General features: G+C 40.3%; 2 protein-coding genes across 3 annotated transcripts in view; one reads left to right on the top strand and one right to left on the bottom strand.

The window, feature by feature from the left end:
* LOC142651878 (acyl-CoA dehydrogenase family member 11-like) overlaps positions 1 to 25,891 on the top strand; it is a 112,658-nt gene that overhangs the window by 7,026 nt on the left and 79,741 nt on the right. Inside the window, exons 3-11 of one of the 2 annotated variants that reach the window (XM_075827103.1) lie at positions 270 to 395; positions 4,039 to 4,200; positions 8,729 to 8,893; positions 9,249 to 9,396; positions 19,062 to 19,183; positions 20,066 to 20,172; positions 21,433 to 21,556; positions 23,425 to 23,502; positions 24,145 to 24,283. In XM_075827103.1, coding sequence (XP_075683218.1) covers positions 270 to 395; positions 4,039 to 4,200; positions 8,729 to 8,893; positions 9,249 to 9,396; positions 19,062 to 19,183; positions 20,066 to 20,172; positions 21,433 to 21,556; positions 23,425 to 23,502; positions 24,145 to 24,283 — 1,171 coding nt within the window. The remainder of the gene's footprint in view (positions 1 to 269; positions 396 to 4,038; positions 4,201 to 8,728; positions 8,894 to 9,248; positions 9,397 to 19,061; positions 19,184 to 20,065; positions 20,173 to 21,432; positions 21,557 to 23,424; positions 23,503 to 24,144; positions 24,284 to 25,891) is intronic. The other variant, XM_075827105.1, reaches the window with a different exon arrangement.
* The window catches only part of UBA5 (ubiquitin like modifier activating enzyme 5), a 101,318-nt gene that overhangs the window by 33,985 nt on the left and 41,442 nt on the right, over positions 1 to 25,891 (bottom strand). The gene's annotated exons all lie outside the window — the stretch shown is intronic.

Here is a 25,891-nt window from a genome sequence, read left to right as displayed (position 1 = left end):
GACACCCTGTGATCAGCTTATCATCAGTGGACAATTCTAACAAAGGAATTTTTTATAGTGGACAACCACTTGAAATACTGTTTTTTTTGTTTTTTTTAAATCTATAAAAAATGGTTCCAGCTCTGCATTGTGTCACCACTAAGCATACAGTATTTTTCACTTATTATTACACAGGCATTACTTCTATATTGTTCCTTTACAGACATGTTTTGTTACATCATATAATACTATCTAATAACCTCTTTCTTTCTTTTTTTTTTCCCACTCAGATTGAAAGAGAATATGAAGTGCAGAAGGCTTTATATTCCACTGGATTTCCTGTGCCAAGGCCTTTACTTTACTGCACAGATGTGACTGTAATTGGTACTGAATTTTATGTCATGGAACATGTGCAGGTTAGTTTTATTAAGTGCACCTATCATTAGAAAAGAACAAAATCACAATCATTTCTTACGCAGCTCTACATGTTTATTAGATGAAGTGCAGCGTGGAATTTTCCATCCTTTGCAATGTTTCTGTAAACTCTGGACTTTCCTGTGATGTCCTCACGTTCCGTTGGGTTTTCCACACTCTGAGAAATGGTTACTCTGACAAATAAAGTCAGGACAGCCTCTCCTGCTACTACTTACTGCTCTGTTGCGGAGACTCCCGTCCCTTGTCCTGCTGTTACGTAGAGAGAAATGTGTCTACTGTGTGAGCTAAGGAGGGAAGGGGAAATAGTTCATGGATATCTGATGTCCATCACAACAAGGCTGGATTGATTATCAACTGCAAACGTATGAATCCGCTTTCTTGTTGCATATAAAAGCAATTTCCTGATACAATATAACTTTCTACTGAAAAGAAGACATGAAGCGAATAAGAGTTATAGGACTAAAATCCTAGTAGCCCAAAGGTATACTGTGGGTTTCTGTGAGCTTTTTTTGTTGCCCAAAGTTCATGTATACAATATTAGTTGTACTACAGGTTATTCATAGTGCTAATATACACTTAAACATTACTGTATTCTGGTACTGACCCTTTTATATCTTGCCCTGTCTCTGAATGGGTGGCATTTGGCAGATAGTACATGCGTTTGCAGTCCTTGTCTCTCTCCTTGGCTTTTTATTTATCCCTTCAGTCAAACACCGTAAATAGAGACATGACCATGCTGTTATGCTAATGACTTAAGGTGGCCATACACTTTAAATAACTATTAGCCGAACAGTTATTTTTCTTCCAACTCTTCCATACATATGCACAGTTTGACCGAGCTTGCATTTTTCTTCAATTGAGAGAGGGGAATATGCGGTAATAAGAGGTTATGGCAGCGGCTGATCTCCTCTGGGAAGATAGGATCAGGCACGTTAAAATCCAACATGCCCGAGCCTTGTTTTCCCCAACGTCGTAGGAGAGTCTGGTAGCCCCAATACACACAGATCGTCGGCCGATGCTGCTGAAATCGTTGGGTTCAGCAAGGTTTTTTTATATTGTTTTTGGGCACCTTGACTGCATTTATTTTGCGCAACTTTTAGCAAAAATCTAGTTTTAGTTCAATAAATATGCATATATAAAAGCAATAGTATACAAAAGTTTAGAAACAATACAAAATATATGCAGGTATAAAACATACAGGTATAAAATACAGTATGACTATATAATACAATATGCTTGTATAACACCATGCAATACAGCATGCTCTCGCTATGGCTAGTGGCTGCCATGTAATACTACATTTTAGGGGAAATTACCAACCGGCCGCATCTTCCCACAACAAAATCGGATGTTTGAGTGGGTCTTGGGAGCTGTGACCACAGAAATTGGCGACTCATATTTTGACAGGGTTGTCTGTGGTGAGAACCCATTTAAGAGAAAACTACAGTCTCTTAAAGGAGTTTTCCTACTAAGCACATTTATCACCTATCAACAGGATAGGTGATAAAAGTATGACCACTGGGGGCATCAGCACTGGGTTTTGCATGTGTGCTGCGTCTCCATTCAGTGTTTATGGGGCCGATGGAGTGCAGCGCTTACCTGTTTTTATCAGCCCCGTAGACATTGAATGGAGCAGCAGCGCACATGCGTGACCACCGCTTAAAAATCTTCCTCGCTGCGATTGTGAAGTGTGGAGGGACGAGAGTTGTGACCTCCGTTCTAGTGATCGGTAGGGCCCCAAGCAATCATACATTTATCAACTATCCTGTGGATAGCTGATAAATGTGTTTAGTAGGAGAACCCATTTAACCTTTTTAAAAATGGCATTGTCTGTATTATAAATCTGGTGCGCAGTGTTTGAGCCACTTATCTGATATGTTTTCCAACTTTTGATGCGATCGGTGGCATCCTTTTTTCTTAAATACAGTGAAGGAAATAAGTATTTGATCCCTTGCTGATTTTGTAAGTTTGCCCACTGTCAAAGACATGAACAGTCTAGAATTTTTAGGCTTGGTTAATTTTACCAGTGAGAGATAGATTATATTTAAAAAAAATAAGAAAATCACATTGTCAAAATTATATATATATTTATTTGCATTGTGCACAGAGAAATAAGTATTTGATCCCCTACCAACCATTAAGAGTTCAGCCTCCTCCAGACCAGTTACATGCTCCAAATCAACTTGGTGCCTGCATTAAAGACAGCTGTCTTACATGGTCACCTGTATAAAAGACTCCTGTCCACAGACTCAATGAATCAGTCTGACTCTAACCTCTACAACATGGGCAAGACCAAAGAGCTTTCTAAGGATGTCAGGGACAAGATCATAGACCTGCACAAGGCTGGAATGGGCTACAAAACCATAAGTAAGACGCTGGGTGAGAAGGAGACAACTGTTGGTGCAATAGTAAGAAAATGGAAGACATACAAAATGACTGTCAATCGACATCGATCTGGGGCTCCATGCAAAATCTCACCTCGTGGGGTATCCTTGATCCTGAGGAAGGTGAGAGCTCAGCCAAAAACTACACGGGGGGAACTTGTTAATGATCTCCGGGCAACTGGGACCACAGTCACCAAGAAAACCATTGGCAACACATTACGCCGTAATGGATTCAAATCCTGCAGTGCCCGCAAGGTCCCCCTGCTCAAGAAGGCACATGTACAGGCCTGTCTGAAGTTTGCAAATGAACATCTGGATGATTCTGAGAGTGATTGGGAGAAGGTGCTGTGGTCAGATGAGACTAAAATTGAGCTCTTTGGCATTAACTCAACTCGCCGTGTTTGGAGGAAGAGAAATGCTGCCTATGACCCAAAGAACACCGCTGATCAAGCATGGAGGTGGAAACATTATGTTTTGGGAGTGTTTCTCTGCTAAGGGCACAGGACTACTTCCCCGCATCAATGGGAGAATGGATGGAGCCATGTAACGTCAAATCCTGAGTGACAACCTCCTTCCCTCCACCAGGACATTAAAAATGGCTCGTGGCTCGGTCTTCCAGCACGACAATGACCCGAGATATACAGCCAAGGCAACAAAGGAGTGGCTCAAAAAGAAGCACATTAAGGTCATGGAGTGGCCTAGCCAGTCTCCAGACCTTAATCCCATCGAAAACGTATGGAGGGAGCTGAAGATCCGAGTTGCCAAGCGACAGCCTCGAAATCTTAATGATTTACAGGTGATCTGCAAAGAGGAGTGGGCCAAAATTCCATCTAACGTGTGCAAACCTCATCATCAACTACAAAAAACGTCTGACTGCTGTGCTTGCCAACAAGGGTTTTGCCACCAAGTATTAAGTCTTGTTTGCCAAAGGGATCAAATACTTATTTCTCTGTGCACAATGCAAATAAATATATATAATTTTGACAATGTGATTTTCTTTTTTTTTTTTTTTTTATATAATCTATCTCTCACTGGTAAAATTAACCTAGCCTAAAAATTCTAGACTGTTCATGTCTTTGACAGTGGGCAAACTTACAAAATCAGCAAGGGATCAAATACTTATTTCCTTCACTGTATATGTGTACATCAGCCTAATATAACATGATTGCTCATCTGCAGTAATAATTGTAATAGTTACACTGTGTTTTATGTAGATTAGATACTGAAATGTCTTTGTCAGGGACGCATATTCCGAGATGTCAATCTGCCAGAAGTCAGCCCTGCGGAAAGATCAGCCTTGTACGTCGCTCTTGCTGAAACTCTTGCCCAATTGCATTCATTTAACATACATACATTAAATCTTACTGGATATGGCAAAGGAAAAGGATATTGCCAGAGGCAGGTAACGTGAACTTATTTATTTTTCATAGGAAACTTTTACTTTATGTTGGGGTGTTCCAGGAGAATGAGATGCATAAAAAAGGATTGTTATGGCAGGCTGTAATAGAAGGACAATTGTGCATCTGAAGTAAGGCCACTCGTATATTGTGCTTACTGCTGTTTATAAACTGAGCAGCTGAATGTGGGAGGGCTGCAGTATGCTTGACAGCTCTACTTTAATGTTATATGGTTCTGCCACAGTCCTGTGTTGGGAGATCTATGCACTCTGTTATCAGTACTGTCCTAATCATCTCCAAAGACCTAAACATAGTTCAGCCATAACATTAAAACCACCAGCCAAGTGTAGGTCTCCCTCGTGCTTCTAAACAGCTCTGACCCATCGAGGCATGGACTTTACAAGACCTCTGAAGGTTTCCTTCGTTATCTGGCACCAAGAAGTTAGAATCAGAAGTTGCCAGGTGGGGTCTCCATGAATCAGATTTGTTTTTTCCAGCAAATCCCATAGATGATTGATAGGATTGAGATCTTGGAAATTGGAAGCCAAATCAAAACCTTGAACTCTGTCATGTTCTTCAAATCATTCATGAACAATTTTTCCAGTGTAGCAGAGCGCATTATTCTACTGAAAGAGACCACCACCATTATGGAATAACATAGAAGGGGTGTAGTTGGTCTGCAACAATGTTTAGATAGGTGATACATGTCAAAGTAACGTCTACGTGAATGCCAAGACAGGTTTCCCAGCAGAACATAGCCCAGAGCATCACACTGCCTCCACCGGCTTGCCTTCTTCCCGTAGTGCATCCTGTTATCCCTTCCCTAGATAAGCGATGCTCACGCCCGCAGCCATCCACTTGATTTTAAAAAAAAATTGATTCATCAGACCACCTTCATCCATTGCACTATGGTTCAGTTCTGATGCTCACATGCTCATTGTATGAGCTTTCGGCAGTGAACAGGGGTCAGCATGGGCACTCTGACCAGTCTGCGGCAATGCAGCCCCAAGCGCAGAAAGGTGTGATGCACTGTGTGTTCTGACACTATTCTATAATAGCCAGCATTAATTTTCTCAGCAAATTGTGCTATAGTAGCTATGGGATCAGACCAGACTGGTTAGCCTTCACTCCCCACGTATGGCCAGGGCCGGCCTTAGGTTGGATGGCGCCCTGTGCGCGACTCTCTATTGCTGCCCCCTACACAAACCAAAAATAAACCACATATATAGAGACGCACATGCTGGAACATATATACTGTACATACATAAAGACAGATATTTAGACATACAGGCAAATATACATACACACATCTGGAATATGTGTGTGTGTGTGTGTATATGTATGTGTGTGTATATATATATATATATGTGTGTGTGTGTGTGTGTGTATATATATATATATATACACACACACACACGCACACACACACACGCCGGAACATGTACAAATACATAAAAGGCACATATATACAAGCACAAAGACACATTCACAAACAGACCCATATATACCCAGTACAGATAATGTAGTAGATTTTACGTGCAGCCCTATGAAACACCACAGATCACACACAGTAATAACGGAGTATAGATAATGTAGTAGTGTTACCTGCAGTCCTATGTAACACCACAGATAACACAGTGATAACTCTGAGTACAGATAATGTCGTAGATGATAACTATACCCATAGCCACATATAAACACACACACAAAGGCATATATAGAAGGGTCAGCAGGGTATATAGGGGGCAGCAGGGTATATAGGAGGCAGCACAGATCTCCGTTTTATCTGTTCTACTTTAATATTGAACACACACTTTTACAAAGAGACATAAACACATGCAGAGACACACACACACTGTAACATATACACATACAAACACAGAGACACATACTGTATACACACAGAGACACATACTGTATACTCGCCATCTCCCCTTGCTGACCGGTTTCGTGCAGGACAGACTGTAGGCGGAGCTTCCTCCTCTGATCTTGCTCCTCGGCTCTTAGTTACACACATGGAGTAAATAAGAACAGAGCACCGAGTAGAGGCAGAGCCCAGTGGCGCCCCCTACATGCTGGGAGGGTGCAGCGCCGTGTGCGCTCGCACACTCCTAAGGCCAGCCCTGCGTACGGCCTTAGGAGTCCTTCCTTGGAGCACTTTTGGTAGGTAGTAACCACTGTATACCGGGAACAGCCCTCAAGACCTGTCGTTTTGGAGATGCTGTGACCCAGTCATCTTGCCATCAAAATTTGTCCCCTGTCAAAGTCGCTCTGATGCTTACACTTGTTTATTTTCCAACTTCAACTTTAAGAGCTTAGTGTTCACTTGCTGCTTAACCCCTTCCCGACATTTGACGTATCCATACGACAAAGTCGGGTAGGGGAAGTATGGAGCGGGCTACACTTCAGAGTAATGAGCGGCATCGCGCGCGAGCGCGATCCCGCTAGTTTAACTCGTTAAATGCTGCGCTAAATACCGACCGCAGCATTTAAATCGTCAGAAAGAGGGGGGCGACCCACTCTAAAAGCTCATCGCGCCCCCTGCAACGCAATCGCGGGGGGGGGGGGGCGATGGTTGCTATGGCTGCCTGGGGACTTAATGAACGCCCCCAGGTCCACCATCTTTGTACACCTATTAAGCCTTGCCTCCGGCAGGGCTTAATTGTTGCCTGTCAGAATCACGACATACTGCAATACATTAGTATTGCAGTATATCGTGCAAGCGATCTAACGATCGCTGGTTGAAGCCCCCTAGGGGGACTAATAAAAAAAGTAAAAATGAATTAAATAAAGTTTTGGTTTTTTTTTGTGTCAAAAAAATTAAACCCCCCCCCCCCTTTCCCATTTTCCCCCTAGAGCATAGTAAAAAATAAATAAATATAATTGGTATCGCCGCGTCCGCAAAAGTCTGAACTATTACAATATATCATTATTTAACCTGCACGGTGAACGCCGTAAAAAAAAAAATTGTAAACGCCAGAATGTCTATTTTTTGGTCACCTAACCTCCCACAAAAAATAAAATAAAAAGTGATCAAACTGTCGCATGTACACCAAAATGGTATTATTAAAAACTACAGCTTATCCTGCAAAAAATTAGCCCTCATACCACTTAATCGACGGAAAAATAAAAAAACTTATGGCTCTCGGAATTTGGCGATGCAAAATAAATGTTACACTTAGGTTTTTGCATGTAAAATATAGAAAAAACTATATATATTTGGTATCGCCGTAATCGTATTGACCCACAGAATAAAGATAACATGTTGTTTTAATTGCACAGTGAATTCCGTAAAAGCGGAGCGCAAAAAACCATGGAGGATTCGCTGTTTTTTTCATTTTCTACCCCACAAATATTTTTTTTCCCGTTTCCTAGTACATTATACGGCAAAATTAATTGTGCTACGAAAAACTACAACTCGTCCCGCAAAAATCACGCCATCATAGTACTATATTGACGGAATTATAAAGACGTTATGGCTTCTGGAATGCGGGGAGGAAAAACTAAAATGAAAATCTGAAAGTTGTTTACGATGGGAAGGGGTTAAAGTGTAGCTAAATGTATGACAAACTTCTGACATGTCATAGGAGGTGGCCCCCTCCGATAGCTCATCGCCCCTTCCTGCAGTGAGTTCGGGGGGTGACGACGGTTGTTTTCGCAGCCCAGGGGCCTAATAAAGGCCTTTAGGGATGCTTTCACACTGCCTCTGTGGCAGGGCTTAACAGAAGCCTGTAAAAATGACGATCGGTCAGTGAAAAAATAAAAAGTTATGGCTCTCAGGATGTGGCGACAAAAATTTTTTTATATAAACAAAAAGTTTATCAATAAAAGTAGTAAAATATAAAAAAAACTATATAAATTTAGTATCACCGTAATCGTATTGAGCCAAACATAAGTTGTCGTTTTTACCACATGGTGAATGCTGTAAAAACAAAACCCAGAAAAAAAATTGAGGAATCGTAGTTTTTTCCAACTTCTTCAGTCTGCAAAGAATTTTTTTTCAGTTTCCCAGTACATTATATGGAACGATGAAACTACAACTCCTCCCACAACAAATAAGCCCTCACACCACCCTATTGACGGAAAATAAAAAGTTATAGCTCTTGGAATGCGGGGAGTGAAAAACTAAAATAAAAAATGGCTTTGTCTCAAAGGGGTTAATGCTGAACAATGTATGTTATGTATGCTATGTGTATGACTGTGTTTGTTTGTATTGTTAACTGTGTCGTATGCAGGAAATATACAAGTGTGTGGGTGTGTATATATGTATGTATATTATATATCTCCGTGACGGCTGTGTGCATTCATGTCCTAAATTAGCAGCACAAGTTTTACATGCAGATCTACCTTAATCGCTTAGCGGTCAAGAGACACCAATGCCTCAGTCACTTGACTATTGGACCCATTAATTACTATAACAAAGGCAATAAGTCCTGTGATTTACATATGTCATTTCGTCATATGGTTAGTGATATCTTGATTTCATATTGTCCCTTGTTCAGTGTGTTATTGTTATATCCATGTGATTGACAGGTCAGTACGTGGAAGAAACAATATGATAGAGCTGCACATCGTGATATACCCGCAATGAACCAACTGGCAGATTGGTTAATCAGGAATGTACCAAGCAATGACAATGAAGAGTCTCTGGTCCATGGAGATTTCAGAATTGAAAATATGATTTTCCATCCAACTGAGGTACCTGTCTTGCTCTGATAAGTATCATATCTTCTGTACTATTCAAATCTAGAACTGCATTTATAAATATGGCTTTTCCTGGTACTTGGGCTGTTGGGCCTTCCATCTCCTGCAGCAGCCCCATAGTGGTTTAGTGTGTGTGCATCCCTATTGTGAGAGGTGTATGGTTTAGTAACTGTACAGTAGTCTGATGTAAAAGATAAAGAGTGGATTACATCTCAGGATCTCCACTATCCTGTTAAGGGTGCGCTTACAGATCCCATGCAATATAAACCAAGTTCTGAATGCAGCTCTGAATGTAAGAGATGTTTTATACATATGTTTCTGTATGCTAACTTTAAACCGTTTTCTCCAGGCCCGTGTAATTGCTGTTCTAGATTGGGAACTCTCCACTATTGGACATCCTACGTGTGACTTTGCTTACTTTTCCGCACCTTATTTTATTTCCCAAGAAGGGCAGTTTTTTAGAAAGCCTAGTAACATATCCTTTACAGATATTGAAGGTAGGTATTCTTAATAATGATCGATATGTTCTATGTTTGAATTTATCTTGTTCCCTTTCAACCCTAAGATACTACAGAGCTACAGTGGAAAACTAATAGATGGTGCCAAAGCCAACAACATGTCAACCCAAAATAAGAAAAATTTAGTTAACTAATACAGATAAAGCAAGTCTTTACATATAAAAGTCAGAAAGTGCTGCTGGAAGCAGAGCAGTACATATAGAACATGTACAGAGCAGTACATTACATGGAGCACTGCACTAAATTCAGGACCGGTCTTAAAGGGGTTTCCGGAACCAATTAGCTAATTTTTATTTCACTGCACATGTAAAAATAATGTAACTTGTAATATACTTACGTTTTGATTTAATCCTCTAACACCCGATTCCAATGCCGGTCACGGGATGCTTCTCCAGTAGCAAAATCCTTACTTTGGCGCTAGCCTGTCCATGATCTTAGTTCCGTTTTCCGGCTGGCTCAATGTACGGGTACGTCATTCCGGATGTCACTGTACACTGAGGGAAGCAGTGGACCAGATGCTCCCTTTCTTCTGATAGTTTCCGGTCTGCTGGTACGTGAGAGAAACCCTGCTAGCCTCTGAGCATGCGTGGTTTCTACACTAGCAGTGTTTACCACGCATGCCCACTCCAGCGCTATCTCAGCGCCTGCGTGTAATTTTCTTCCCCCTAGCAGTGGACCGGAAACTATCAGAAGAAATTATTTGATGTCAGGAGCCAGTAGCTAGTTGCTAGTAGCTCTCTGACAAGGACTCCGGCACTGGGGTTAGGGGATTCCACAGAGTCCCGGAGCAGAGCCTATACTAGCGCTCTGCCCGGGAAGACCCTGACAACACTGTCCGTATATGGACAGTGATGTCAGGGGATTCCACATAGTCCTGGAGCAGAGCCTATACTAGCGCTCTGCCTGGGTCTCCAGCTCTGGGGAAGCCCATGACAACACTGAGCCTATACTAGTGCTCTACTCTGGGACTCCGGCTCTAGGGTCAAACGAAGTTATTTTTTTGTTTGTTTTTTTACCATTATGTAAGAGAGTGTTTGGTACAGCACTGATATGTTGCACGTTTATCGTTCGCTCTCACTGATCTAATGAGAGCAGTGAAATGGCAACGAAGATTAGAAAATGTTTATAGCTGGGTGTAGTAGGCGTGATGAGTACCTGCTGTTGGCGCATTGCATGCTGGGTCACAAGCTGTGCATGCCGGAAACTGTATGACCGGAAGAGCAAGACAACGAACACACAGAGGTAACAAACCTCTCAATGTAAACAAAAGAGAATAATGGTAAATTAAAAAAAAAAAAATGTAGATCACAATATTCAGGGGGCATTAATAGATAAATTGATAAGGCGTTGCTGTGATTAAAAAAAAAAATGTATTGGAAAACCCCTTTAAGTTAAATAACCTGGGCAGAATTTTTCTTTTGGCACCCCTTGACCATCATAAGAAAACAAAATTCTAAGTTATGCAAACAAAGGTTTTGTTCATAAATCAAATTAATATATTCATATATAATATCGTCTGAGAGCTAGCTCTGTCAGTCACGTTGACCGTAAATGGAGCGGTAGTGTGCATGTGTGCCACCGTACCATTTAAAAGGGGGACACAGGACACTTGTTTTCATGGTTGATGGGGGTCCCAACGGTGGACCCTCAGCAATCATGCATTTGTCACTTATCCTGCGGATTTGTGCCAAATTTTTTGTGTGGGCCAACTCATTTAATTCAGACCCCAGACCGGACCCCATAATTCACTTACTGCTTCTCACTCATTACTCTTCACCTTCTATTTTGCAAATCTAAACCAATAGACAGCGACCAGTAAAGGGCCCTTTTGGTAATGGTACCGCTATGGCTGCTACAGCTGTAGATGGCAGGCATAATTATGTTGACCGCAGCCTCCCGGCCCATCTGGTATTTGCAAGTTTTGACACACGAAGACCACATACACAAACTACATAAAATATACACACCACATACACTATATACACTACACGTTGCACTTTTGCCGTGATTAAACAGCTGAACAAGGCATTGGCAAGCTGAACAGTGCACAACAGCACAGAAGAGCATGCTGTCAGAGTGAATGCTGCACCTGCCCATCACCATACCTGACAGGCTGCTCGCTGCAACTAGCTGACCTGCTGTGGCGCCCCTTTCACAGTGGGAAAATAATGCACCCTGTGCAGTTGCACAGGTTGCACAGCACTAAGACTGTCCCTGACTATATTGTAGAGGGGCGCTACTAGACATACAATGCACCACCACATCAACACTACCTGTAGTATTGTACGATGAATGTGGTTTCTCTTTCTGATGGTCCAGGAGAGGCCATTATAAATTGAAAATATTGTTACTTGCGGTCGTATTAACATGAGGAACCACTGCACTTCCATTGCCCAAACCACACATGCAGTCTTTTCAGAAATAGCCTACCAGAAATTGAGCCTACAACAGAAAAAAGATAATTCTGTTTAACCCTTTCAGGACCAAGCTCATTTTGGCCTTCAGGACCAGCCCTATTTTATCAAATCTGACGTGTCACTTTATGTGGTAATAACTCTGGAATGCTTATACCTATCCAAGCGATTCCGGGATTGTTTTCTCGTGACATATTGTACTTTATGTTAGTGAAAAAAATTGGTAGATAAATTTAATATTTATTTGTGAAAAACGCCAAAATTTGCAAAAAATATGATTTTTGTAAATGTATCTGCTTGTAAAACCGATAGTAATACCACCCAAAATAGTTACTATTTAACATTTCCCATATGTCTACTTTATGTTTGCATTGTTTTTTGAACGTCGTCTTTTTTTTTGAGGACGTTACAAGGCTTAGAATTTTAGCAGCAATTTCTCACATTTTCAAGAAAATGTCAAAAGGCTTTTTTTTCAGTGACCAGTTCAATTCTGAAGTGGTTTTGAGGGGCCCATATATTTGAAAACCTTAAAAAAACACTTTATTTTAAAAACTGCTCCCCTCGAAGTATTTAAAACAGCATTCAGAAAGTGTTTTAACCTTTCAGGCGTTTCACAGGAATTAAAGCAATGTAAAGGTCAAATTTACAAATTGTATTTTTTTTGATGAAATTCATTTGTAATACATTTTTTTCTGTAACACAGAAAGTTTTACCAGAGAAACGCAACTCAATATTTATTGCCCAGGTTCTGCAGTTTTTAGAAATATCCCACATGTGGTCCTAGTGTGGTAATGGACTGAAACACAAACCTCAGAAGCAAAGGAGCAGCTAGAGGATTTTGGGGCCTCCATTTTATTAGAATATATTTTAGGTACCATAGCAGGTGTAAAGAGGTCTTGTGGTGCCAAAACAGTGGAAATCCCCCAAAAGTGACCCCATTTTGGAAACTACGCACCTCAAGGAATGTATCTAGAGCTATAGTTAGCATTTTGACCCCACAGTTTTTTTGCTAAATTTATTTGAATTAGCCTGTAAAAATGAAAATTATTTTTTTTCCTGAAAAAACATAGAATTTTCTAATTTTTACAAGGAATAAAGGAGAAAAAACACCCCAATATTTATAAATCAATTTCCCCTGATTACGGCAATACCCCATATGTGGTAATAAACTGCTGTATAGACCCACGGCAGGTCTCAGAAGGGTAGGAGCACCATTTGGATTTTGGAGCGCAGATTTTGCTGGAATGGTTTTCAGTGCCATGTCGCGTTTGTAACGGACTGGAGGGACCAAAACAGTGGAAACCACCCAAACGTGACCCCATTTTGGAAACTACACCCCTCAAGGAATATATTGAGTGGTATAGTGAGCATTTTGACCCCACAGATTTTTGCTGAATTTAGTGTAATTAGGTAATGGAAATGAAAATCTACGTTTTTTTTCAAGTAAAATTAAGTTTTACCTCAGATTATTCCATATTCACAATAGATAAAGGAGAAAAAGCACCCAAACGTTTGTAAAGCAAACTCTTCTGAACACAGAAATACCCCATATGTGGTCAGAAACAGCTCTTTGAACCCACACCAGGGCTTAGAAGAAGCACCATTTGGCTTTTGGAGCTCAAATTTAGCTGGAATTGTTTGCTGAGGCCATGTCGCATTTGCAAAACCATTGAGGGGCCAAAACAGTGGAAACCCCTAAAAAATGACCCTATTTGGGAAACTACACCTCTCAAGAAATGTATCTAGGGGTATAATGAGCATTTAGACCCTATAATTTTTTTGCATAAATTATTGGAATTAGTGAAAATGAAAATCAAATTTTTTTTCGATAAAATATAGGTTTTGAACATTTTTTTAAATTTCCATAGGGACTAAAGGAGAAAAAGCACTCCAATATTTGTAAAGAAATATCTTCTGAGTATAGTTAAACCCCATATGCAGTCATTTACTGCTGTTTGGACACACGGCAGGGCCCAAAAGGGAAGGAGCATTATCTGGCTTTTGAAGCTCCAATTTATCTGGAATGGTGTGCATAGGCCATGTCGCATTTGCAAAGCCCCTTAGCCCCAGTGGAAACTCCCCGAAAGCAACCATATTTTGGAAAGTTTACCCTCAAGGAATGTGTAGTTACCTTATATGTTTAAATTACCGACTGCTTGGACATTTTTCAGGGCCTCGAGTGGACTGTGTGCATTTTGGCTTTCAGCTTGCATTTTAACAATATATTACTTTGCTTTTTTGAAATAAAGAAACTTTCTAATATACTTAATTTTTAAAACCTGCATGGATTGCAGGTTTTCATTCCCCATTACATAGACCCGGCCGTTCTTGCTGCCACGCTTCGACACAGACTATAGGAGTTCCTCTCCTCTCTGTTTGTCGATGACACGTATAAAAGGGCTGGCTGCCTGGCTCAATTAATCAGCTAAGCCTTAAGGGGGAAGGGGCTGGATAGCTGATGAATTGAGCCAGGCAGCCAGCCCCTTCATCCGCATTATCAACACACAGAGAGAAGGGGGATGCTCCTTCTCCCGGAGATTGTGTTGACGCATCCCAGCAAGAATCGCAGCTCCACACTTCTGGGTCCACACAATGGGGACTAAAACCTGCAACCCGTGCAGGTTTTAAAAATAGAGTATATTAGAAAGTTTATTTATTTCACAAAAGCAAAATTCTAAATAGTTTTTCTTTTCATCGGACAACCCCTTTAGGTACATTTTTATTTTTGGGTATACTTTGGCTGGTGGTTCATTTATGAAGATGGGTTTTTGACAAGAATGGCAGGAACAAAAATATCCAAGAAAATTTTGGCACACTAAAGATAAACTAAATTATATTCTTGAATGTCTAAAATGGGACAAATGAATAAAGCGTTTAAAAACGTGGCTCTGTGTGGAAAATTTTAAAGCAGCCAATGAGACACAAGGCTGGGAGTGATGGGCAATCTGGGCAATAATAACGGGTATCACACCTCATTCCTTTCTTGGTACATACATGACATCTTCTTTGGGGGTACTTTCTTGATTCAGTTGAGGGAATTACAGCAATAAAATGTCGCTCAGTGAGTCTTTTGACGGATTCAGATTCTAATGGATGAGAGGGGCCAACATTTGCTAAAACAAGATCTTCAATAACCATTTCCTGGTAATCTAGAAAAGTATTTGAATTTCCTGCCTTTTTGTATAACACAAACGAGTTGTATGTGGCAGCCTGAAATAGGTAAATAACTAATTTTTTGTACCAGGTATAGGATTTTCTTGATACCTGGTATGGCTGTAGAACCTGATCAGCAAGGTCTACTCCCCCCATGTATTTGTTGTAATCAATGATTGACACAGGCTTTTGCTTTTGGGTAGTAGAACCTCGTTCTACAACATCCATTGTTGCATCAGTGTGGATCGAGCTGAGGATAAAAATATCCTTTTTGTCTTTGTATTTTAGGGCAAGCAGCTCTCCGCTGCGAACACCGCCTGACTGCCCCTTTTTGAACTTTTCATTCACCAATGATTGTGGAAACCCCTGGCGGTTTTTACGAATGGTCCCACAAGCCCCTGTGTTCTTTTCGACCAAACTTTTAAAAAGGGGTATGCTTGTGTAGTAGTTGTCCACATACAGGTTATGGCCCTTTTCTAGAAACGGGGTAATAAGCTCCCAAACAATTTTTCCACTTGTCCCTAGATAGGGGGGGCATCCTGGTGGGTTTAGTTGGCTATCTTTTCCCTCATAAATGCGAAAAGCTGATGTATACCCTGTTGAACTCTCGCACATTTTATAGAGCTTTATTCCAAATCTTGCTCTTTTAGATGGAATGAATTGTTTGAAGTGCAGTCTCCCTTTGAATTTTACTAGGGACTCATCAATGGAAATGTTTTGCGTGCGGGTGTAAATTAATAAAAATGTGTTTGACAACGCTTTGATGATGGGCCTGATTTTGTAGAGTCGGTCATAATCTGGGGCACTTCTAGGGAGGCACTGACTGTTATCGTTGAAATGCCAAAATCTCATGAGCATTTCATAACGTGCTCTAGGAAGAATGGCAGAAAAGGCAGGGGTGGTTAGAACGGGACGGGTGGACCAGTAAGATCGAATGCTCGGTTTTTTAACAAGCCCCATCGCAAATGTGAGGCCTATAAATTTCTTCATTTCATCAATATCTGTTGGCCTCAATTAATTTTGCCTGGCATAATATGAACGGGGATTCTGAGAGATGAATTGGGAAGCATATAAATTAGTTTGGAAAACAATATGTTCCAGCAAATCATTTGTTAGAAATAAGTTAAAAAAATTAATTGGACCAAAACCTTCCACCTCCACATTTGTACCTGGGGTGGCATTAAAGTCAGGGATGAATGGCGCACCAGAATTTGAAGCCTCCCATCTAGTAAATGCTACATCTAGTGGCAAACTCTCTTGTAGGTTGGCATGCGCTTCTTCGCTAAAATGAGGCATGTCACTTGTACTGGGCATCGTGCCCTGATTTGGAGATGTTTCTCTAACAGCCCTCTCTACCTGTCCTGTACTGGTCCTTGTATTTTTTGGCGATGAACCAGAATGACCACTAGACTCAGAGCTGTCACTTTCGCTAACAGCAAAACCCTCAAAATAGTCTTCGCCATCTGACAAGACACTATCTTCACTGTCAGAGCATAAAAGGGCATACGCCTCTGCAGAATAAAATTGACGGGCCATTTTATTACGTTTATATTTTTATATGTAAAGGAATATAAACGTAAATGGTATGAAGTTCGTTAATTTAATTATAACAAATTAATTGACTGGCACAGCACTTCCTATCAAATTGATTACAAATATAACTTATACTACCCTAACCGTCACCCTAAATTATTACTAACTATACCGTAATAATTATTATTACTAACTACCCTAATACTAAAACCTAGCACTATACCCTAACCCTATATCCTACCTAACAAGGCAGATTAATGGGATTGGGGGAAATTGTTATGTGGTGTGTTTTTTCACTGTGTCTTATACTGTGATATTCACAGATCTGACACTGTCTCTCCTCTGTTTGCTCTCTGACAGAGCAGCAGGGGAGAGACAGTGTTTATATATACTTGGTCCCAGGGAAAGTTTGTTGCTGCAACAAACTTTCCCTGCGATGGCCATGATTTGTTACCATGACCAGGACCTGAACCAATCAGGTCCCGATCATGTCTCCAGGAGCAGAAGCACTGTCTCTCCTCTGTTTGCTCTCTGATAGAACAGCAGAGGGGAGACAGTGTAAGTTACGTGGGAAAGTTTGTTGCTACAACAAACTTTCCCTGCGATGGCCATGATTGGTTATCATGACCATCACATGAACGGGACCTGAACCAATCAGGTCCCGATCATGTCTCCGGGACTAGAGGCACTGTCTCTCCTCTGTTTGCTCTCTGATAGAACAGCAGAGGGGAGACAGTGTAGGTTACGACGGAAAGTTTGTTGATACAACAAACTTTCCCTGCGATGGTCATGATTGATTATCATGACCATCACATGTTCGGGACCTGAATAAATCAGGTCCCGATCATGTCTCTGGGACCAGAGGCAGTTGACAGCAGCCAGATCCGGGTGTCAGCGCTATTCTGAGACACCCAGATCTCGCTTTTAACATCCACCGTGAATTCACGTCGGCACTGCACAGAGCCCAGCAAGTGCCGACGTGAATTTACTGTGGGCGGTCGGGAAGCGGTTAAGGGTGTTTCCTACAATAAGTATTAATGCCATATAAATAGAATAAGCCATCATATCTGACTGCTGGGGCACGTCTACCACTGCTGCTGTGGTTATAGTTGCTCTGGAGTGAAGTTGTTTTGTAGTTAAATCAAACTGTTTAGAATGTTCAAAAATCAAATACTGCGATGTATACCGTTTTTTTGTAATGGCCCACTATATAGGAAAGCGCAGTAGACTGCTTTCCTATACAGGTGCAATACAGATATATATACCTGCCCGGTGGAAAAACACTCTTGGCATCCATTGCTTCGACAGGGCACTATGGATACATTCAGCATATGTGTCGCAGCATCTTCTTCTGCATACACTGAACGTTGTGTGAACAGAACATTACTGATGTTTTATGTTATAGTTGTGCAAAGTGGCAAGTCGGGGCTTTCTGTTATTGCATATGGTTTAAACAATCGTAGATCCAATAGTTAAAGGGCTTGGAAACCCCCCAAAAAAAATCATAGACCAAGATCCCCAGTATCAAAAAGATAATGCCATATAGCAAAACGAGCCAAAACTTAACCTTTAACAGTATGCAACAAAAAGTCAATGCTAAAAGATAACCTAGAGGGGCAACCTGACCTCCATTCTGTTCCTAGTGGGACCCTATTGTGACCCTACAGACCCTTACCAAGTGCCAACAGGGGCACATAATACAAAAAAAACAGGTGGACTTGGAAGTAAGTGGGGTAATCAAAATCAAAAATATAATCCGCAAATTCAGAACAAAATAAAGTCGGAAGATCCCAACGTGTTTCCTTTGCAAGTGCGCTGGTTCATTAGGGAACATTGTCTAATATAACTAGTTGTTAACCAATAAAGGAAAGATATGAAAAAATATATGATACATACTTAAGGCAGCAAGACCATCACACCATCATTACTTAGATTGGACGAAAATAGGGACTAGTAAATAATATTCTGAAGTCCAACAGTATAATGGAATATATGCCCATAACCGGTACATGTCAGTATTAATAAGAATATGTAAATAATGGGTTACTTACGACCTCCGTACGTGATGATGTGCTTAAACAGCACCAGGAGATGGCTGGTGTAGCGCCCGAAAAAAGGATGGCATGGTATAGGGTGATGGTGCGCATAGTGTAGGTTGGAAGATTTCACCGGTGTACGCGCCAAATGTAAATGGAGAACATGATGTGAACTGAGCCTTCATGTAGAGAACTCCACCCATTTCTAAAAAGCAATAAAACTTCTCATAGTCTTTAGAGATATTCAGAAGAAAGCTACTATTAGCTAGAATGTATATAATAAGATATTCTTTGTTTTATAAGAACAGTTGTACATACCTTGTTCTCGAGCCTTGGGTGACTATATTTATAGGATCTAGTATCCTTCTGGAGTGACGTGCAAAAAATATGAGATTTGTAGAATTATATGCAGAAGAACTGGTAGTACGTCTATAATATACCCAATGTACATGACCACTAATCCAAGGGCTTTCTTCATTGTAAAACCATATTTCTTTTCTTTTCCAAGGAATACCTGCGTTTGAGGATTTGATAGATATTTATACCCGCTGTCGAGGTGTAGCATCACAGGAGCATGACTGGAATTTTTTTCTTGCCCTTACCTGTTTTAAGCTTGCTGGAATATCGCAGGTAAGGACCGTTATTTATTTAAAATACGTTAAATTTCCATGTGCCCTTGTCCTCTCCATCTCCCAAAACTAAGCGGAGCAGCTTTTAATACCTTAAGACACCAAAGCTTTTCCAAAGCAGAAGAGGGAGCAGTTGAAAACCGCAATAGCTACTTTAAATAATAACTGCATGTACTGTGCCAAAACAGTTGACTCCAACCATTTTAAATCTTTTGAAACATTCAGAAAATATAGCAGACATGTTCACATCTTGGTACATGCGTCGAACGTAGCGATAGGCCCCCATTAACCCGACAGCGGCAAAAAGAGTGTCAATTTGCAGACTACACTTTCCTATAGAGTGGGCCGCTGCAACAAAAATTATATTGTGTATTATACAGTATTTTTTAACATTGTGGCCAATGGCTGGCGTGTGCCACAGCACGGCATAGGTGTGAACAGAGCCTCACCTAGCTGCATGGTTGTTCTCTTGTAATCATGACATGTGTGTTGTAAGTGGTGTGGTGTTTGGTTTGCTACTGAAAATTTATACCCACAAGGTGCCTCAATTATGTAAACTTGTTTGCGTCATTGGGATGAAAAGGTATTTCCAGTCTCGTGTCCAGCTGCGGTCCTATTCTGTCTCCGCTGCAGAGGGCTAGTGTTCGCCCCAAAAGTAGTACTGCTGGTACTCATTCTGTTATGGATGTTTAGAGCAGATTTCACCCATGTCAATGTAGAAAGTGTAAAATCCGCTGTGAATACGCATCAAAAGCCACACGTAACAACAAAATTTACAACAAATCGGCTACGTGTGCGGGTACTCTAAGTATTGTGGGCAGGTTGAAAAAAAACTAATCGTGGTGATAAGTTGTATTATGTTTTGCTTGAAATGTATTTTCAGGGAATTCATGCAAGATTGCTTCTTGGAAATTCTAGTGGGGAGAATGCCAATACATTCATTGATTTTGTTCAACCTTTGGCTGAGAATGGGTTAAGAATAGCTAAAAGGTAATAAATTCAAGATTTGTTTTATTCTATTTATTGTCTGTCCAGTTTATTTCAGTTGACCACATCCGCTCATCTGACCAGTGTCATACAGTCCAGTTTTATCTGTTAAAAATATGTAGTGTGGGAGTCTGTATTATTCATGAGGTAGGGATTTCCTCCACACATCAGCCCTTGATTGAACAATTTCCCTCAATTTGGTAAGAAGCTCTATGTTCATGAAAAAGCTGCACTCCTGCAGTCAGTAGGGGGAAACTAGTGCAAAGAAAAAAATGGAGTCGTTTCCCATGGCAACCAATCAGGTTACTGCTTTCATTCTGCAAAAGGCCTATACAAAATGAGAGATGAGATCTGATTGGTTGCTATGGGCAACTACTTTACTTTAGCTTTGCATTAGTTTTGATATGTCTCCTCCAGTGTGCTTTAACTGTAACTAGTGCACACAAGTCTTTTGTGTCGATTTTATACTACGCAAGTATACGGTTCAATTCATCTTTTTCTCAAATAAAACATATAGGTCGCTGCTGACAGATCCACTTTGAGTTTAAGGTCTAGTGGTAATAATCTGATAATTTTAGTATATGATAGACACAAGATACGCTTTACAAGTTGAACAGCAAACAAGTTAAAGGGACCCTATAATCCGCACAGGTTCTGTGTTTATAACATCTGAAGAATACCGTAGCAATGGTTAAAGGTTTTTTTTCCAAGATTAGAAAAAAAAGGTCTGTTTTTTTTGCCCACAAATCGTGCCACTTCCATCCATGGGAGCTCATGCCCATTTAACTAACATCATATAGGGTTCGAAAAAAGGGTTTGCTTTTTTTTTTTTTTTTTTTTTTTTTTTTTAAAGCTTTCTTTTTTTATTCTGCAATTATACAATAAAATCAAAGCAACATATTTATCAAAATACATAATCAATTCCCTCCCTCCCACCCGGAAAAGGTACATCTTTCAGCTTTCTCTGGAGAATTCATTCATTGTACCCAAACCACAACGTTAGGAGGGTCATTTGCCTTCCAGTTGAGGGTGATTAGCCCTTTTTGCCAACCACTGTATTTTGTCTCTAATGTTTAATCCCAATTTACAGCCAATTAAAGCAGCTCAAAGGGTATAATGATAATTATGACTCAATAAAGGTTGAACTAGGGGCGTCACCTTATCATATGTATTAATTCCGCTTTTGGATTTTTACATATAGGACAGTCTGGATAAAGTCCTAACTAAAAAATTTGAGTGCTTTAATATTTCCTATTTTTCCAGAGAAAAAACAGCTGTTGTGTTGCCCAACTCTCCTGGAGAACTGTTCCTGCTTAGTGTCAAAGGGCGACGAGTTTTGCAGCAAGTTAAGCAGTTTATGCAGCAATACATATTTCCAGCACAACAGGTTAGATTCATTATCATAAGTTATATATCATACAATGTTATACACTCATGTGGGGTGTGCATTACAATACATTTTGGAATTTTGTTTGTCCACAGCAGGTCTATAGCTCTCAGGTAGTCTAAAGATCCCTGCTTAAAGGGGGTTTTACACAGGACGATTATCGGGCAGACAAACGTTAACCCCTTAACGACTGGCGTATAGTGTTTTTACCTCGGCTGTTTGGGGTAGTTCTTCTGAATCGACGCCTTTTCACGTCGGCACTTCAGAAGAACTTTTCTCGCATCGTGCGGGGATCTACTAAAGCCCGGGCTGCTGCGAACAGCCTCGGGCTTCAGGGCAACGATCGGAGACCACGAACAGTAGTCTCCGATCATATTTAACCCTTCGGATGCGGCTCTCAATAGCGAGTGTCGCATCCGAGTGATTTTAGTCTGTGGACGCTCCCTCTCTCGCCTCACTGGCATCCCTGTGTGCATCGCGGGGTGCCAATGGTTTCTATGGCAGCCTGGGGGCCTAACAAAGGCACCCAGGTTTGCCTTTAGTGATTGTCTGTTAGGCCATGCCAGAGGCATGACCTAACAGGTGCCGGTCAGTTTTACACTGACAGGCAATAATATTCTGCAATACTCAAGTATTACAGTGTATTATAAAAGTGATCAAAAGATCTTACAGTAAAGTTCCCTAGTGGGACTAAAAAAAAGTTAAATAAGTTAAATAAAGTTTTAAATAAATAAATATCCCAAGTAAAAAAAAATTAAAAACCAACTTTTTCCCCTTACAAAATACTTTATTATGAAAAACAGTAAAAAGTTACACATATTTGGTATCACTGCGTCCGTAACGACTCCAACTATAAAACGGTTATATTATCAAACCCGCACGGTGAACACTGTAAAAATAAAATCGAAAACAACGCCAGAATTGCTGTTTATTCTACCTTCAAAAAAATTGGATAAAAAGTGATCAAACCGTCGCATCTACTCCAAAATGGTACCAATAAAAACTACAAGTCGTCCCACAACAAAAAAGCCCTCATACAACTGCATCGGTTAAAAAATAAAAAAGTTATGGCTCTTAAAATATGGCGACACAAAAGCAACTAATTTTGAAACAAAAGTGTTTTTACTGCGTAAAAGTAGGAAAACATAAAAAAAAAAACTATAAAATTTGGTATCGCCGCAATCATAACGACCGACTGAATAAAGTTATGTTGTTTATACCACACGGTAAATGGCTTAAAATTAAGACGCAAAAAAATGGCGATATTTCTGTTTTTTTCCAATACCCTACTAAAAAAAGTAAATAAGTTAATACATTATTTGTACCCCAAAATGGTGCTATTCTAAAATACAACTTTTCCAGAAAAAAAAGTTCTTGTACAGCTATGTTGACGGAAAAATAAAAAAAGTTTTAGATCTTTGAATGTGACGATGGAAAAAACGGAAAAAATTGCTCGGTCATTAAGGTTGAAAATACCTTCAGTATTAAGGGGTTAATATAACGCTCGTTGCCGATAATTGCCCTGTGTAAACAGGGCAGCGACCAGCAGCTAAACAAGCAAACGCTCAATCATCTACTGGTCGTATCGTTTTAAATAAAAAGTGAACAATTATTGTTGTCGGCAGCTCATCTCCGTGTGTGCGTATGTATGTATGTATGTATGTATGTATGTATGTGTGTGTGTATATATGTATATATAATATGTATGTGTGTGTATATATATATATATATATATATATATATATATATATACACGTGTGTGTGTGTGTGTGTGTATGTATATATATATATATATATACGTGTATGTGTTTTTAGTAACTAATTTTTGTCATAACTTTATTCTTCAAGCTAATATGTTTTAATTTTAGGAGGTATTGGGGTATTATAACAAACATGAAAACTCCCCACTTAGATGGAAGAAACCACTGGTCATAGAAAAGCTCAAGGTAAATAGCTACAGATATACAAGTTTAATCTTCGTTCACATCTGCATAAGGGCTCCGTTCAGGGATTCGGTCGGAGCTTTCTGTCAGGGCAACCCATGAACGGAACCCTAACTGAGACTAACAGAAACTGCAGGTTTTCGTTTGCATCACCATTAATTTCAATGGTGACTGATCCAGTGCAAATGGTTTCCATTTGTCTCCGTTGTGCAAGGGTTCAGTAGGGTTTTGACGGAAGCAATACCGTAGTCGACTACAGTATTACCGTGACTGAAAGCTCTGACGGAACCCCTGAACGGAGCCCTGACGCAAATGTGAACAAAGCCTAACATTGCATATAAGGACGTGCTACTGCAGATATCGAATAATTTTTTATTCTAAATTAATGCTGGAACAAAGGTTAGACCTTGTGGTCTGAGATAAGAAAAACAGTTCTCCTATATTTTCTTTCTCTCTAGAAATAATGTCACTCTTGTCTATGGGCTTTGCAATACCGCACACCGCCAATTGACACCACTCCGCTTTATTTGTACTTTTTTTATATTTTCATTAGATTGTTTTTGGTGAACAAAATGTACAGGACAATGAGAGAGTTTCCTATACTTAAATGAGAAGCATGTCACAATTGTTCTCAATTCTTCCTAGGAACTGGCAAAAGCTGAAGGGTTGTGGAACTTGTTTCTGCCAGCTGTCAGTGGTCTTAGCCAGACAGACTATGCCTTCATTGCAGAAGAAACTGGGAAATGTTTCTTTGCTCCAGAAGTTTTCAATTGCCAAGCACCAGGTATGTTTCTAAAAGTTACCAGCATCTACTGGAAATTCCAATCGACCATAAAATAAAAACATGTACGTAAAGCCCAATTCCACATGCAAAACCCCTTTTTGGTAATTACACTAAAATACCCTCCCCCCCCCCCCCACTCAAGTTATTCCATCTGCATGATCAAGTAGCCTGCTTCTCATCGGCTGTCAATGGCTTCCTGTAAATGTGACCACAATGTCTAGACATGTAAACGACAGAATAGCTGTGGTCAGCAGTAGTCATTCTGTGCAGATTAGAGATGAATTCATGGATATAGACAGAAAAAAGCTAGAAGTGTTCTGAGTATAGGGAGGAAAAAACACAGTGTAGGTTTGTGCTACTGGCCCCTGCATTTTCCCTATGGCAAAAACTAAGTGTTTAAGTAGAGATAAGAAAAAAAGGGGGGAGGAGGACAAGCGGCGCTCCACTAAGGTAATACTGTTTGGAATAGGAATCAAGAGCAGTAGAAAGTGAGCTGGATTGCTCCCCTAGTATCGTTGTGCAAGTATAGGCACAACACTACTGCTTTGCATAGATAACGATGATTATCTTTTTAGGTTCTGGCTGCCACCCGCTGCTATCCCACAGGTGAAATCCTCTTTGCCCGGGGAGACGAAAACAAGAAGTAGAAGAAAAAGTGCAGCATTCGGGACACGGCGCCTGGCAGGTAAATATTCAATGGATGTATATGATTAAGGTATAAGCCTGAGAAAGGGACCTGTCCGGTGCTGAAACGCGTAGTGTTTTTGACAATAAAAGTATCAATACCTTAATCATATACATCCATTGAATACTTACCTGCCAGGTGCCGTGTCCCAAATGCTGCACTTTTCCTTCTACTTCTTGTTTAAAGAGGCTCGGTCACCAGATTCTCAAATCCCTATCTCCTATTGCATGTGATCGGCGCTGCAATGTAGAGAACAGTAACGTTTTTGTTTTTTTTTTAAAAACGTTCATTTTTATCCAAGTTATGAGCTATTTTATTTATATATATATATATATATATATGCAAATAAGCTTTGAAATGGACAACGGTGTGTGTTTTTTTTTTTCGTATGTACAACTGGGCGTGTATTGTGTTTTTAACTGGGTGTGTTTACTTGTTTTACTAACTGGGCATTGTGAATAGAAGTGTATGATGCTGACGAATCAGTGACCAATCAGCATCATGCACTCCTCTCCATTCATTTACACAGCAGCATCACGTTCTTACTAGAACGATGTGCAGCCACATACACATGTGTCCTGATAATGAATACACATGACCTCCAGCCTGGACGTCATGTGTACTCAGAATCCTGACACTTCTGAATCTTTTCTGTGAGATTTCCAGCAAGGGAAACAAAATCTCGTTTACCTCGTAATCTCGCGAGATTACGAGTGGTATGCTGGAATCTCACAGAAAAGTTTCAGAAGTGTCAGGATTCTGAATACACATGACGTCCAGGCTGGAGGTCATGTGTATTCATTATCAGGACACTTGTGTATGTGGCTGCACATCGTTCTAGTAAGAACACTATGTGCTGTGTAAATGAATGGAGAGGAGTGCATGATGCTGATTGGTCACTGATTCGTCAGCATCATACACGT

The sequence above is a fragment of the Rhinoderma darwinii genome, chromosome 5, assembly GCF_050947455.1.
Source record: "Rhinoderma darwinii isolate aRhiDar2 chromosome 5, aRhiDar2.hap1, whole genome shotgun sequence".
Classification (NCBI taxonomy): Eukaryota; Metazoa; Chordata; class Amphibia; order Anura; family Rhinodermatidae; genus Rhinoderma; species Rhinoderma darwinii.
This window is presented reverse-complemented; position numbering and strand designations above follow the sequence as displayed.